Consider the following 14,669-nt stretch of genomic DNA (forward strand, 5'->3'; position numbering starts at 1 on the left):
ATGAGTTATATTCATCTTAATGTAATCTCAGTAAGCATGTTATGACTGGAGCAAGTTTTTTACTGCAAATATTGAAGTTGATGCACAAATGCAGCAATATCACAGGTAGCTGATACCTCAGCACTGCTTGAGAAGAACAGGCTTTGAGTGCAATAGATTGTACTGATGAAAAAAAGTGAATGAAACAATTTTAAATCTGTACTTGTTAAGTCTTGCGGATTTAAGGACATGGAGAAATTTTTACATTTTAAAATGGACATTTTTTTTTTCTGATTTGCCTGATAAAAATAAAGGAATTCTGTCTTTTTAGTTTTAGCACAGAAGAAGAAAGCTACTACAGCTGTGCTGGATGATGGTCAAGGTGACAGCTTACCAGTAGAATCATTACTAGCTACTAAATCCTTCTCTTTTGAAAGAGATTTATTAAGAATATTAGCAGAAATAAGATTCATTAATGCAGAGGTAAATAATTTGCACAGCTGTCATTCATGTTTGTTTTATTTAGCTATGTTTTATGTATAATTTTATGTATAAATCTTAAAGTACTGGAATTTTTGTTTAATGACTATCTCCGCAGGAACTAAAGGCAGAAGTTGTTTCATGAAGCATCTTTATCAAAATACTCTATGAAAGTAACTATAGCTATAATCACTGCAGGTGGTGATAATACGTTTTTACAAGGGATTCTGCTATAAATGTTTGACATGACATTTCTGAATCCTTAAAGTTCCAGCATGGTTAAAAGTATATATATATATATATATATATATAATTTTCAAAATTAAATTATTTAGTAGAATTATCTACAGACAATTGGGAGATGATGAAGTATTTTACATTGTATTCCATGCAGTTGTGCATGCCTGTACACCATCTGAAAAAGCATTTTGTATTTTCTGATTTTTGAAGAGGTAACAACACTAATACTAAGTCACAGTCTATTTTCACCAGGATAACCTGGATAAAAAATGTGTTTCTGTGTATCTTTCCAGGCAACTGTTCATTTATTAAGATTGCAGGGAACTGAGCTGAATGATCATGCTGTACCTCCAGAAGATGCAAGTCAGTGTCATCCAGAATATGTTTCATATCTGTCTGAAAGTGATCCAGAATGGAAAACATACAGGTGCTTTTCATAAATATATAAAAAGACATAAGAACTGTAACAGATAGTTATTATCACATTCAGATGATAATTGCAAAAGTTATTTCTTCTTAGTAAAATTCCTTGTCACCAGATGATTCATATTTGTAAGTAGTTGTGGTAATGGGAAAAGGATAAGAATCTAAAGAAATTGTTTGAGATAATTTTCTCTCAATTGCTTTCATTTTGGAGTGTGTATTTTGTTTTTCATTTAACATTTATTTCTTTGAAACTAGTATCCCAACCTTAAAAACTGTTAAATCGGTGTTGTACTGACATTTAAGACTGTTCTATTCGGTATTTAAAACTGTATTTCCCCAAATCAAACCCCGTTTTGTCTTGCTTTATAGCTCCTATAAATATAATGATGTCTGAGTATCTGAATACATAGAATGAATTGCAAAACCAGTCTGTTCCATCAAATACCTGAAGTGAATAAGGGAGAGTAGAGGATAGCAAGTGTCAGGGTTTTTTTTCACATGATTATTTCTTTCAAAGGAGGAGAAGGGGAGAATTCTGAAGATGACATTTGAACTCTCTTCTGTTCCCATTCACGCTAATATTAGCCTTATTGTGATCGTGATCATGTCCTGAAAGAGTTGGATGTCAGAGTTGTGTTCCTAAGTCTGTTCATTAGGTCTGAAGGTTAAATAAAGTTTCTCACACTGTCTGCTTTCAGATGTTTAGTAAAATGGGAAAAAAAATATGAACTTACCGGAACAAGGGACAAAGATGATGAGGATTCTGTTCCAAAATTTGCTACTAAGCTGTTTTTGAGCTTACCCAATTAGATAAAAAACACGTAGGAAAAAAGCACTTTGGTCTACTGTGTTTTGTACCATTGTTGACATAGTAATACCTTGTGCCAGTTTTTGCTTTCGGTTTTGTGACTCAACCATGGCAATTCTGTACCGTCATTAGAGACTGTTTTTTAATATTGCTTTTTCTAAGTAAAAGTGCATCTTAATAATAAGAAAAAAGTTACTGGAAAGAAAGTTATTGCACAGTCTATGAAAAAGATCTTATTCTATTAAAAATTAATTTATCATTTCACAACATCTGGAGATACTTTGAGTGCAAGAACACATTTAGTTACTAAATGAAAAAGACACCTTAACTCTTGTGTAGAATGCCTTGTGTCTGTATTCAAATCGAGCCCTGTCATGGATATTTAATGATTTCTAGCACTTCTATGTGGATTCACACATGCATTTTAAAAAGCCTGTGTGGATGAAGTGTGAGCTATAATCTGATAGCATTTGAGTGTCGAGACTATTCAATTTACGTTGATTCCAGTTCCTTTCCTGAGTCATCTTCTGATCCAAGCAAAACATAATTTAATGTAGAAAGACTTAATAAATGCAGCTGAAAAGTAATTATATTTTTGTTGTTGTTGTTCATTAAGATGTGCTGCTGCATATTTAATCTTATGATATTATTCTTAGTGTTGAAGTTTTGGAATAACAGCTTCTTTATACTAACTTTATAGCTTATGGATAGACTGCTTATCTCAGTATGCTATGGAAAACTTCCAACGTGCAGCTGAAATAGGAGAAGAATTGAATGAAGATTGGATTGTTCACAATGCTGTGGTGTATATCTTAAACTACAATAGACATCTTATCTCTTCAGGAAGACAGAGGGAAATTGTTGAGTACCTGCACACTCTTCTTGGAGCCATCAAGACTGTTGGGCACAATGGGTAAATTTAGATGTTTGGTTATGAACATGGTCTTTGTTTTCTAAAACAGGAAAAATATTTTTACAAACACTCTAAATCAGTTTGTGCTGTGAATGACACTTACTGCTGTCTTTCATTGAACTTTATACTACGCAATATTAGTTCGTCTTCGCTGCGGAATAGCAATATGTTCATGTAAAATAGCATTTTGTTAAGCTAGTCAGAAAGAATCAGGAACATTTGTTTAGCCTATGAGTTTTCAGGAGAGCTCAAAATGTGTTTGCTTGCTGTCATGTGCTCTGAAGTTGAATTACATAGTAAATACGGTTCGTTACTCTATATTATTGTAAATATGTCTAATCAGAGCAAGGTGAAAAGGAGGGGGAAAAAGGAGGGGGGTAAATGTGCACATTAATAGACCATAAAAATGGGAACATAGATTCCACTGTGGTTTAGAGAAATCCTGTTGCATAGTAAGTGCATAGGAGAATGATTAACAGAGGAGATGCTCAAGTCGAAGTCTTACTGTGAATGAAACGCTATAAATTGTAGCACATTTTTGACAGCAACCTCGGCCCTGGGCAGACTGTCAGGGCCAGCAGCAAAGCAGACTTTTTAATAGTATTGGAGAGCAAAACCTGAAGTACATTTTGTGCAGAGGTGAACATTGGTAGTACCTGCTTATTAATGCTGAGATGTATGTTAGCATGTGTCAGCAGTAATGTCTTACTCGTAATTCAGTTTGTGTTTTCTCAAAAAAAAATTGTAATTCTAGCACAGCAGTTACAGCAGTTGATTGAAGGACACCACAGTCTAATAAAGAAATGGAATTATGTGAGGCCTATGCCTTAGGTGTTTTTTTAGGAAGTAGTTGTTATTTTCATGCATAGCAACCCACTAACAAAAAAAATGATTTTTAATTGTGTTTGTCTGACATAAATATGTTTGGTTTTTTTTTTTCTGTGAGGAAATAGAAATAATAGAAAAAGCTGAAATAATATGATGGAAACTATGAGAGTTGGTGTGGGATTTTGTGCCTGTAGCCATTTTAACTGCTTTTACAGTGGAAAAAAATTTTGTAACTTCCATAACTTTGCTTTTTTAAAAAAATCTAGACTTTCAAGTAATGTTTATTGCATGAAAGTAATAAGCTTTATTACTTCCTTTTATTTTGATCTGATGCATTATGCACTTCTGATTTTTGTTTTCTTCTGCAGAAGTGCTGAGATTTTATTGATGTTATGTAATGCTTTGGCTCGAGGCTTAATTCTTTGTTGGATTCCAAATCCAAAACTTGGTGAGATGATAAAAAAAGATGCAGCAGACAAAAGCAGAAGAGCTTCAGTAAAGAAACATGAAAAAGCAAATATCATCCAGTCTTCTTTAGTAGATCCCAGTGGACTTACTGATATCAAAGCTGCCTTAGAGGTACAAAGCCCTCATTTTTTATAGTTATCTTTGGTCTGCTGTCATATATTATAATTCATATAAATTAAATGATAGAAACGTTTTGCAAAAAATAAGCTACCATATTTTACAGTTCTTCCACTGCAGGTCCTCCCCAAATGCACACTGAAGTTCCTTACCAATTGGAGCTGGGGACTGGAAGTTCTATTTACTATATGGTTTGACTTTATAGAGATGTTGTTAGCCTTAGACATGCATGTGCAATAATTTTAACACAACTAATGGATGGCATGTTCCATACAAAAAGCTTTCCACATTTATCCTGTGTTTCAGTCTCTTTTTTTAATTCTTGGTGTTCAGATTTGTGAATTTGCCCTAAATGTGATAACTGGAATGGCACCTAATGAAACAGTACCTATTGCGGCTCAACAGCAGATCATTGCTACGTGGGTGAAAGCCAAACAGTTAAATCAGCAGCAGATTGGACATAAACTTGGGCCAGAGGAGGAGGTACTTTGCTCTGGAATCATGCACAATGCTGAAACTTTTCTTTGAAAAAGCTAATTTCATTATGAATGGAATTATCAATGTGTATCTTCTATATATTTAAATACAATGTGAAAATAAATTTTGGCTGTAGTTCCCATAAATCTTTACGGAACACAGCAAATTCTTTACATTTGGCATAGCAGTGAGTCTACATTTCTTAACTCTGCCTTCTGTTTTTATCTGCCAAGAATAATTGTGGTAATGTTTGCTATATGATGACTGTATAACAAAGTTGGGTTTGAATTCATATATTTAAAATCATAAAATGGCTACATGAAAAATGAGAAAAATCATCTATATTTTATATCAACATTTAATACGGTCTGTATCTAGAATATGGGCCTAGTAAGTTCATAAGTAAAGTTTTATTCCTATCTTTTTATTTTATTATACTATAAAACCATAATCCCTCAGCAGTACATGAATTTACCTGCATTGTGTTGCTGCTATGTTTTCCTGATGTTAAAACTGTAGTAATTTAGAGTTCGCAGTATTAATTAAAAATAAATAAATACATAAAATCCTCCATTTAAGGACACAATGAAGAGAGGAGGTCTTTGGGGATTCCAAATATAGTTATTATTACCTTCTCATCTTAATTAACTTCCTTAACAGTTTTTACTTGAAAAAGCAAAACCTGTTAATGCATTGCTTTTTATTTCTGCATAGAACAATGATGAAGCACAAAATCCTATGACAAGAATTCTTGTTGGTCTAGAAATGTATTCGTGTAATGGCCTGGGTCTCATGGATTTCACTGTTCCTAGCTTACCTCAGGTATTTATTTTATTAGCTCTTGAGTTTTAAGAAATTGCATAGTATCAATGTTATTTCAGTTTTAGATGGAGGCAAAATTAACTTCTGCCTTCTGTAGAGAGCTTTCTTAAAAGACTAAGATGTATTTCCCCATTTATCTAGGAATCTGGTGACATTGTCCTTTCTCCAGACTAGGATCTGTGTCCTTATAAATAGATATATATATATATAAATATGTTGGTATCTAATTGTAGTAAGTTGGTTTACAGATTTATGCCAAATATTATGAGTTAGCTTTAGCTTCAATGGCTTAGTTTTGGACAGCAGTACTGTAGTAGCCTCATTTTTACCAATTTATTAACAATACTCATAATTGGTATTTTATATTTGCATTATTATTACTGCAAAAGCAAAAGGAGCAAGGAGGATCCTATAATGAAACTATGCATGAAACACTATTATTGTAAGAACAGTGCTATCTCTCATTCTTATCTTTGGCTTAACTAAAAGGGGCTCTGAATTTCAGAAGTCTTTTTCTATTGATTTTCAGAAGACTGAAGATGTGATAAGTACTGACAGATACTGCTGGTCAAAAGGCATGCACACTTGCAGCTAGATGTACATGCACTAGTATAATACTACAAGGTGAACAATGGTTCTCTGCCGTATATTTTGAATGTTCTTGTAACTCTTTGGTTTTCTAGATTGTTTTCTCGTGTACTTGTTCTCTGTGCAGGTGGGTTGTGTGGAAGGTACAGCTGTAACCATGTAAGTGCTGTAGAAAAGAGCACTTTCGGGTTTTTTAATTTGTTTGCTGCTTTTTTTTTTTTTCCCTAGTTAGTGAAATTGGCTTTGGAATGCAGTTGGTCAGATTCCTTGGTGGAACTGCAGGTAATGGCACGATTTACATATTTTGCGTATGTGTCACATGACTATGAAACAGTGATGGCTTGTTCCAAAAGGATCTTGCAGTCAGATGAGAACTTCTTCCATGACAGAGATGCTAAGAAATGTGACATGTAAGTACATGGAATTTTGCGTGATACTGTGGTATACTTGAACTAAGTTTTGAAGAAAGGGTAAATGCACCTGATCACATAATTAAAAGCGAAAGAATCTTTTTTATTAGGAAACTATACAGTTAGAGGTGGAAGCAAAATTTTCCTACTTTCTACTGCCTCTGTCAGTATCAGTTACTTAGGTACTGCAGATGACGTTTTAGCTCTGCATCGTAGCCTGAGTAAAAGGCAGTGTGTGATCCAGATTGTGGCTCCAGACCCAGTTCACAAAGGTATGTGAATTTTGTTATCCAAGTGAATCAACGGGTCATATACACACGCATTTGAGAGTCTTCTGGGGCTGCATTGCTTTCCTGAAATGGTCTCTGGCAATCATGGTCTTTTCAGACTTTTTATAATTTCCAAGCAAAAAGTACCTGACTCTAATGCTTCTGCTGATGCAGATTGTGGCAGTGCTGAGCTGGTCTACACAGCTCATGAGCAAGATGGAGCTCTGAATGACAGTGAGAGAGCTACTATATTCCAGTCTCTGGTGTCAGGTAGTCTTTATGGTCTTTATTACTACCTATGCATGTGGGCGAATTTCTTCAAAAGTCCATTATCTTAAGTAATAATTTAAATCTTGATCTCAAAGGCAAAAAAAAAGAAAAAAAAAAGATCTGTATACAAAAGAATCTGTTGGTGGAGGTGATATCCTTTAATCCATCTGGGTTTTTTAATATAATCTCCTGGAAAAACAGAATGTAATTTTATCAAAAGCAAAAGGAATCAACCCCACTTAGTACTAATTTGTTGGAATGTAGGAAGCTTGAAATAAACGTGAACCTCTGAACGTAGCTTACTGCTCATTTTTCTCTCTAAAAAGTAATTCTCAAAAACACGTTTGCTACATGGGAAAATGATGTAAAACCAAATAAGATATCTTAGTAGGAAATATGTAGTTTCAGAGCATTACAGAAATTGAGAAAATACTTGCTGAGTATCCAGCAATCTGCAGACTAGTGAATAATAAAATGCCTGGTTCTTTGACAAGAAATGTAGTCATGGATTGTCAACGCTGTTTCCAGAGAAATGGAAGATAAGTTTTGTCTTCCCATGGTGAAGCACAACTTCAGGACAAAGGAGTTAAATATTTAACTTTTTTTTGGTGCTGTTAACTTGTACAGTAGAACAGTTGTGTCCTCTTGTGGACACAAGTCATAACTACATGACGGTTCTCACCACAGGGTAGAGATACCATGTATTTCTGTATATGGTTGCACACTGTAACCAAGGCATTAAAAAAAAGTCTTGCAAATTGTATTACTTCTTTTTGTATAAAATCAGTATTAAACAAAGTTATCACATTTATTTAGTTAGTCATTTTAAAATTTACTCTGGGACTGAAATCTACATTCTTTTAAATGTTGTAGAATATGCCCCAAATCAGTTTCTCCAGAGCCTTGTGCATACTTTACCAGACATAAGTGAGACCAATTGCAAAAGAAAGTATAAAAATTGTCTAATTTTTCCTATTTATGTTTTTAATTGCTTGCCAAGTAAGTTTGACTTTGGATTTATATTTTCTTTGTTGTACAATAGTCCATAATGGGGAGAAAACTCCAACTGTGTTTGCTAAATACAGATGATTTTTTTTAATCTTATTTCACAGTTATCATCATTAAAGTGATGAAAAATATAATTTATATCTGATATCTTTTCACAAAATGCTCAGGTTTTCAAATATCTTCTGATTTTAAAAGAAAAGTCAGTAGAAGCATTTGTAACTTCCAAAGCTAGGGACATCTATTTAGTAACAACTTGAAAGCATCATTAATAGGAACTGGTATGTTCTTACACTGTAAGACTAACGCTTCTTGAATTATTTGCCTTTATTCAGGCCTGGTAACAGAATGAGACAAGAAATGTTGAGCACTACTGCCTGTATACAAGGGAAGAGTATCATGGAAAATTTGCCCGGAAGAAAACATTTGCATGTAGCAGCATCAAAAGCCTTTGTTCAGAGTGCCTGGTATGTTTTATTTTGAGAGAAGACTAATACAAACCAGACAGATTTGGGGATCTACAGTTGAAATGCTTAACAAAGGATTTGAAAGATGTTTACAGTTAGTAAATTTATCAAGTACTTCCACATAGCTGATCTTGTAATGTCACGGAGTCATTAGAAAATCCAGTCAGAAGGGATCTCAGAAGGGGTCTAGTCCAAACTCCTGCTTAAAGCAGGACCAGCCCAGGGCTTTATCTGGTCTTGAAACCCTCCAGGAATGGTGACAGAACAGCCTCTGGGTAACCTGTTTCACTGCTTAACTGTATTCATGGGGGAAAAGTTTTTACTCATAAATGCTCTGAACCTTTCTTATTTCAACTTAAGCCCATTCCTGCTTGTCCTGCCATCAACTATGAAGAATCTGGCTGCTGCTTCTCAATAACTTTGTTAGGTTATTAAGAAACTTCTTCTTAGGTCCTCCAAAGCCAACTCTTCTCCATGCTGAACTAGCCCTGAACTCTCAATCTCTCTTCTCAAGGCAAGTGCTGCTCTCCCCGAATGATCTTGATGGCCCTCCACTGAGCTTGTTGTAGTTTGTCCACATCTGGCATATGTTGGGGGACCTAGAACTGAATGCAGTAGTCTAGATGTGGTCTAAAGAGTGCTGACTTAAAGAGTGATAATTCTCCCAGTCTGTTGTATGTTCCTGTTAATACAGCTCAGGATGCTCTTGGCTGTTGTTGCCAGAGCACACTGCTGGCTGGTTTTCCATTTGCTGTCCACCTAGACCCCATGTCCTTTTCAGCAAAGCTACTCCTCAACCAATGAGTCTTCAGTCTCCACTGTTGCAGAGCATGATGTCAATATTGTGAATTGTATGCTGTGAAACCAAAGTAGAAAGTTTGCTTTAAATCCTGAATGTGCAGGAGGTGATATGTAGATGATGCGTGACTTCAGTATTGATTCTTTGCTATTCGTAAAAAATAAACGAGCAAAAGTAGGCAATTAGAACTCTTAGAAAATGAACATGTGATAGCCAATGTGAGGCTGTTAACATTGTAGTACTTTCTTTCTTTCATCCATTCTTGTTTGGTTTCAGCTGGGATTGAGTTAATTCTCTCCCTAGTAGCTGGTGCACTGCTGCGTTTCTGCTTTATTTTGGGAATAACGCTGGTAACACACCAAAGTTTTAGGTGTTCCCCAGTAGCACTTGCCCTGATCAAGGATTTTGCAGTCTGTCATGCACTGCACTGATTTCTGCTCGGGTCAGGCTGAGTGTCAGTCCATGGAAGCTGTGTGATTGTGTTGTGCATCACTGGTGGTTAGCATTTTTTTCCTTTCCCATTTTAGTTTTATATTCTCTCCCCTTGTTATTTCCCTTATTGTTATCATTAATAGTTGTAGTATTAGTATATTGTACTTTAGTTATTAAACTGTTCATATCTCAGCTGGTGAGTTTTACATTCCTTTGATTCTTTGATCCCACCTGGGGAGGGAAAAAGGAGGGTGTAAGTGAGTGGCTGTGTGGTGCTGAGTTGCTGTTTGGGTCTAAACCATGACAATCTTAAAAAAGAGAGTGATGAATGAAATTAGAGTGGCCAGTGTGACAGAACTCTGAGGTCATGTCACAATGTGGATAAATCCGTATTCTTTTTTTAAATTTGCATGTTATGACAAGCACTTTTTTAGGAAGGACTGAGTGCATTTATATGTAAGTACATAGCTTGACACATTTCAAAACAAATGCAAAAAACGGTGAGCAAAACTTAAGCCTTAGTATGTCTAGTGTTACAGTCTAAGATATGTGAGCATATGGACTTGAAAAATCATGAAACTATGGGAGAAAATGGCAAAGGTTCCAGATTCAAAACCTGTTGTGGCTTTTGTGGTTTTTTATCTTAAAACTCTTTGATGGGTGATTGTTTTATACCAATCCATAATTTTTAGCTAAATTCTAAAGCTTTTTCTCACTCAAGTGAGTACTGTGTTGTATCACAATCTGGAGAGTTACTAAATTTAATTAATTCAAAGTAACATTTGCATGGAATATGCTCAAACTAATTTGAATGCAGTTAGAGGCATTTGGGGTATATTCTTGTGTTACAGTAGTACTGTACTATGCAAAATACATAGCATTTTAATAATTGTTCTGTACTATTTTTAAAGGTTTTGGAGTGAGAAATCAACACAATAGCCAAAAAATAGTAGATTATTCCCATAAGAACATCTTGAGTAGATTTCAACTACTTTAAGATGAAGGGTCTTGAGCTAAGATTACACAGAAATACGATAAACCCATCGATATGGTACTTGTTTATTGCTACTTCTGCTGAATGGTTGAAGGTGGTTTGTATACAAAAATGGAAAATATCTTTTGTATGAAGCATATATGTTAACCCCTCATTCCCAAGATTATATATGGTGGTGCCTAGATCAGGTAAACTCCAGCGTTTGCAGAAGTAAAATCCTTCGTTTTGGCTAGAGCGTGATAGCTTTCCTTCATTAAGATGTGCTCCACTTTCTGCAGGCACGCAGGTGAAGCCGGAAATTATTCCCTTGTAATGTTTGCAGCTAGACACTTCTGGAATGCATGTTTACATTTGCTAGGTTCTCCACGTTACAGAAAGCAGCTTAAAGAACCTACTGAAATAATTCTGAAGAGTATAATTGAAGCAGAATCTAAAAATAAACAGGTAAGAATATCTGTCAGGTATTATTACTTGTGCTTGTGATTAGTGATTGGTACTGATGATAAAGAAACAATCTGGTTTGCTTTGAAGCTCTGGGGGCATGCTTCGAGTCCGTTCCTAAAAGGGGAATACAGGGGTGGTTACTTACCTGCACTCACCAAGCACACATTCGCACATGCAGGCAATCACGCACTTTTTCTTTTTTGCCTTTTCAGGAGAAGAAGGAAATGTTGCCTTTGCACCAGTGGAGTACAAAGGATTTTCAAAATATTGGGTTGTCAGCTGGATGCTTTCTCCCAGGCATGTTCTTCTCTCTCTTGATCTGGTGATTAAAAAACCCCACTATTTTGTACTCTATTTATTCTAATTGTGCAGTATATTAATATAGCATTTGAATATACTTCAAAGGAGCTGAGGAAGACCTGACATTAAGAACCTCCCTATATGGGTTGTTATTCCACATACATGCTGATAAAGCTGATTGGGAGACAGCAGTAAAAGTCCTGGGTGAAGCTGTTCAAGTTTTGCCTCAGACAAGACACAGGCTGTAAGTTGATTGACTTTTTTTTATTAAAATAATCATCCTGATTAGTGAGAAGTATAAAACTCCAAGTATTTTTTATTTTATTTTATTTTGCATTGGGAAAATATTATGTTTACTCTTTCCTAGCTGTAAACCCGTTTATGTTAAATGGAAACTGTATTATCTAGGGTACTTTTTACACAGTCTCATCTGAATTTAAGGAATTACGGCTTTTTATGTCAGTTTATAAGCTTACTATGTTCAGTCAGTAGAGCATGAGACAGTCTCGGGGTCATGGGTTTGTTCCCCCTGTTGGGTGCCAAAAAGGCCTGTTGTGGTTTAAGCCCAGCTGGTAACACAGAACCATGCAGCCGCTCACTTATTCCCTCCCTTCTTCCACCCTGCACTCCTGGAGTGATGGGGAGCAGAATTGAAAGAATGTAACTCCCACAGGTTGAGATAAGAACTAAATAACTAAAGTACAGTACAAAACTGCTACTACTACCACTACTACTAATAATATGGGAAATAACAAAGGGAGAGGGTGTAAAACTATAAAAGGAAGGGAAAAAAACCCCAACAATAAACGCAAGTGATGCCCAGTACAATTGCTCACCACCCACCAACGAATACCCAGGCCAACCCAAGCAGTGATCTGGACCTCCTGGGTGACTCCCCCCAGTTTATATACTGGGCATGTGTCCTGCTGAACCCAGGACATTATGACATGCTGTGGTATGGAATACCCCTTTGGCTAGTTTGGGTCAGGTGTCCTGTCTCTGCTTCCTCCTGGCTTCTTACGCCCCTCTTCACTGGCAGAGCATGAGAGACTGAGAAGTCCTTGATTAGAGTAAGCGCTATGTAGCAGCTACTAAAACATTGGTGTGTTATCAGCATTGTTCTCAGCCTAAAGCTGTAACACAGGATTGCACCAGCTACTAAGAAGGAGAAAAATAACTGTTTCAGCTGAACCCAGGACATGCAAACTAGTATATTTATGCTGCACACGAAGTTACTTTACATGTACAGATACAAGTAACTTGCAATTTGTTTTGTCTTTTTCTAGCCTGCTTTTGAAACACATGGTTACAGTGAAGGCACGATTGGGATGCAATTTTATGATGGATATTCAGAAATTCAGAGATGAAAGTGAAGATTACTTGTCACATATGTGGCGTCACTTGGCAACAGCCTCTAGAAGTGCTGTTGGACAGTTAAGCTGTTTTCAAAATGGAGTCACTGTTTTACAGGTTTGTCAGTTTATTGTTCATATGTTCAAATGCTGGTAGAACAATGTTTCTCAAGTGATTCATGGCATTGCAGGTTCTGTGAAGTCTATAATGGAACTGGTAGGAAGGCCATATACTTGACCATTACTTTTATAACTTTGAAATTGCTCTTCAGTTGGAGAACTGTGTATGGTTGAATCTTGGTATCCAGTAAAAGTTCAGTTGAGTCCTGCCAAATTGAAATGGCTAAGAGTAGCCAATTGCAAGAAGTTTTAATTTAAAAAAAGGAATATCTGGTAGAGTTTTCTCTTACATTCTGTTTAGCGTAACTCTGATTATGTGATGCCAATAAAACAGTTCACTGTCAAATTTTTTGCTTCTGTTAGGACAGTGTTGAATTTTGATTGTTTACATCACAAAGTACAAATAAACTCTTCCTTCATTACTTTTATAGAAACAAGAAAATGAATGGCAGAAAGTTGATTATCTGATGGAGTTTGCTGAATGGTTGTACCATAACCAGTTTCCCCATGATGATGTTATTAAACCTCTTGACTGGGTTGTAGATCTTTTGTTACGTATGAAATTTCCTATGCAATCCTCACAAGAAGAAGGTATGTAAGAAGTGTGTATCTTTCAGAGGAATTCCTCAGCAACAAACGCAAGAGATGTTTTTAACTTACAGCTTAGATACCACAAAGGACTGTAATGGCTGTATTTTCTCTGATATTCACTGTCATTTGTTCAAGGCTAGCTTAAATATATCTGTGAATGTTCAGTGTCTTTAGTATCACACATTTGGTCAAAGTCCCAGTATCAATATTCTGTTCATGCATTTCTGTTAGTGGTTTTGTTTGGGTTTTCTACAGTCCTGTGGTGTTTTAAAGTTTGTACTTATTCTTTAATGATCTCCCCACCCAGCTTTATGTGGTTGGTTATGATTGCTGGACTTCTTACACTGCATACATTTTGAGAAATTTTTTACAAAACTTTTAATGGAAACTGAAACAATAGAATAAGAAAAATCAGATTCAAATATAGGACAGTTCAGGTTGGAAATAACCTCAGAAGGTCCGATCTTGCATGGAAGAGGGAACCTAGATGAGATCTCTAGCACCCTGTCTAGCTGTGTCTTGAAAACCCCCAGTGAGGGGGACTCCACTATGTCCCTGGAGAGAGCTTGTGCCAGTGACAGATTGTTCTTACTGTAAAAATTTATTTCTTAGATCATGATGAAACCTCTTTGGGTACAACTTGTACCCATTGCTCCTTGTCTCCTCTGTGTGGCTTCTTGTGAATAGAGAACCTCTATCCTTTTTGTAGCTGCCCTTTAAGTACTGGACAACTGTTGGGCAGAGAAGTGATTCAGAGCAGGCCTGTGGAGAAGGACTTGGGGGTGTTGGTTGATGAGAAAATGAACATGAGCTGGCTTCAGTGTGTGCTCACAGCCGAGAAAGCCAACCATATCCTGGGCTGCATCAAAAGGAGCGTGACCAGCAGGTCAAAGGAGGTGATCCTGCCCCTCTACTCTGCTCTGACGAGAACCCACTTGCAGCACTGGGTGCAGTTCTGGTGTCGTCAACATAAGAAGAACGTGGAACTGTTGGAACAAGTCCAGAGAAGGCCACGAGGATGATCAGGGTCTGGAGCACCTCCTGTATGAAGACAGGCTGAGGAAGTTGGG

At 36.3% G+C, this 14,669-nt stretch overlaps 1 protein-coding gene across 1 annotated transcript in view; it reads left to right on the forward strand.

Moving 5' to 3' along the window:
- Positions 1 to 14,669, forward strand: part of CFAP46 (cilia and flagella associated protein 46) — a 75,719-nt gene that overhangs the window by 26,357 nt on the left and 34,693 nt on the right. The window contains exons 13-25 of the mRNA XM_057408665.1: positions 311 to 462; positions 993 to 1,126; positions 2,634 to 2,846; positions 4,043 to 4,253; positions 4,593 to 4,742; positions 5,451 to 5,558; positions 6,375 to 6,556; positions 8,436 to 8,567; positions 11,071 to 11,236; positions 11,449 to 11,533; positions 11,642 to 11,780; positions 12,823 to 13,006; positions 13,440 to 13,599. Coding sequence (XP_057264648.1) covers positions 311 to 462; positions 993 to 1,126; positions 2,634 to 2,846; positions 4,043 to 4,253; positions 4,593 to 4,742; positions 5,451 to 5,558; positions 6,375 to 6,556; positions 8,436 to 8,567; positions 11,071 to 11,236; positions 11,449 to 11,533; positions 11,642 to 11,780; positions 12,823 to 13,006; positions 13,440 to 13,599 — 2,016 coding nt within the window. The remainder of the gene's footprint in view (positions 1 to 310; positions 463 to 992; positions 1,127 to 2,633; positions 2,847 to 4,042; positions 4,254 to 4,592; positions 4,743 to 5,450; positions 5,559 to 6,374; positions 6,557 to 8,435; positions 8,568 to 11,070; positions 11,237 to 11,448; positions 11,534 to 11,641; positions 11,781 to 12,822; positions 13,007 to 13,439; positions 13,600 to 14,669) is intronic.

This window comes from Pezoporus wallicus, unplaced genomic scaffold, assembly GCF_028554395.1.
Source record: "Pezoporus wallicus isolate ANWC-B61680 ecotype Strahan unplaced genomic scaffold, APGP_CSIRO_Pwel_v1 contig_13954, whole genome shotgun sequence".
NCBI classification, from domain to species: Eukaryota; Metazoa; Chordata; class Aves; order Psittaciformes; family Psittacidae; genus Pezoporus; species Pezoporus wallicus.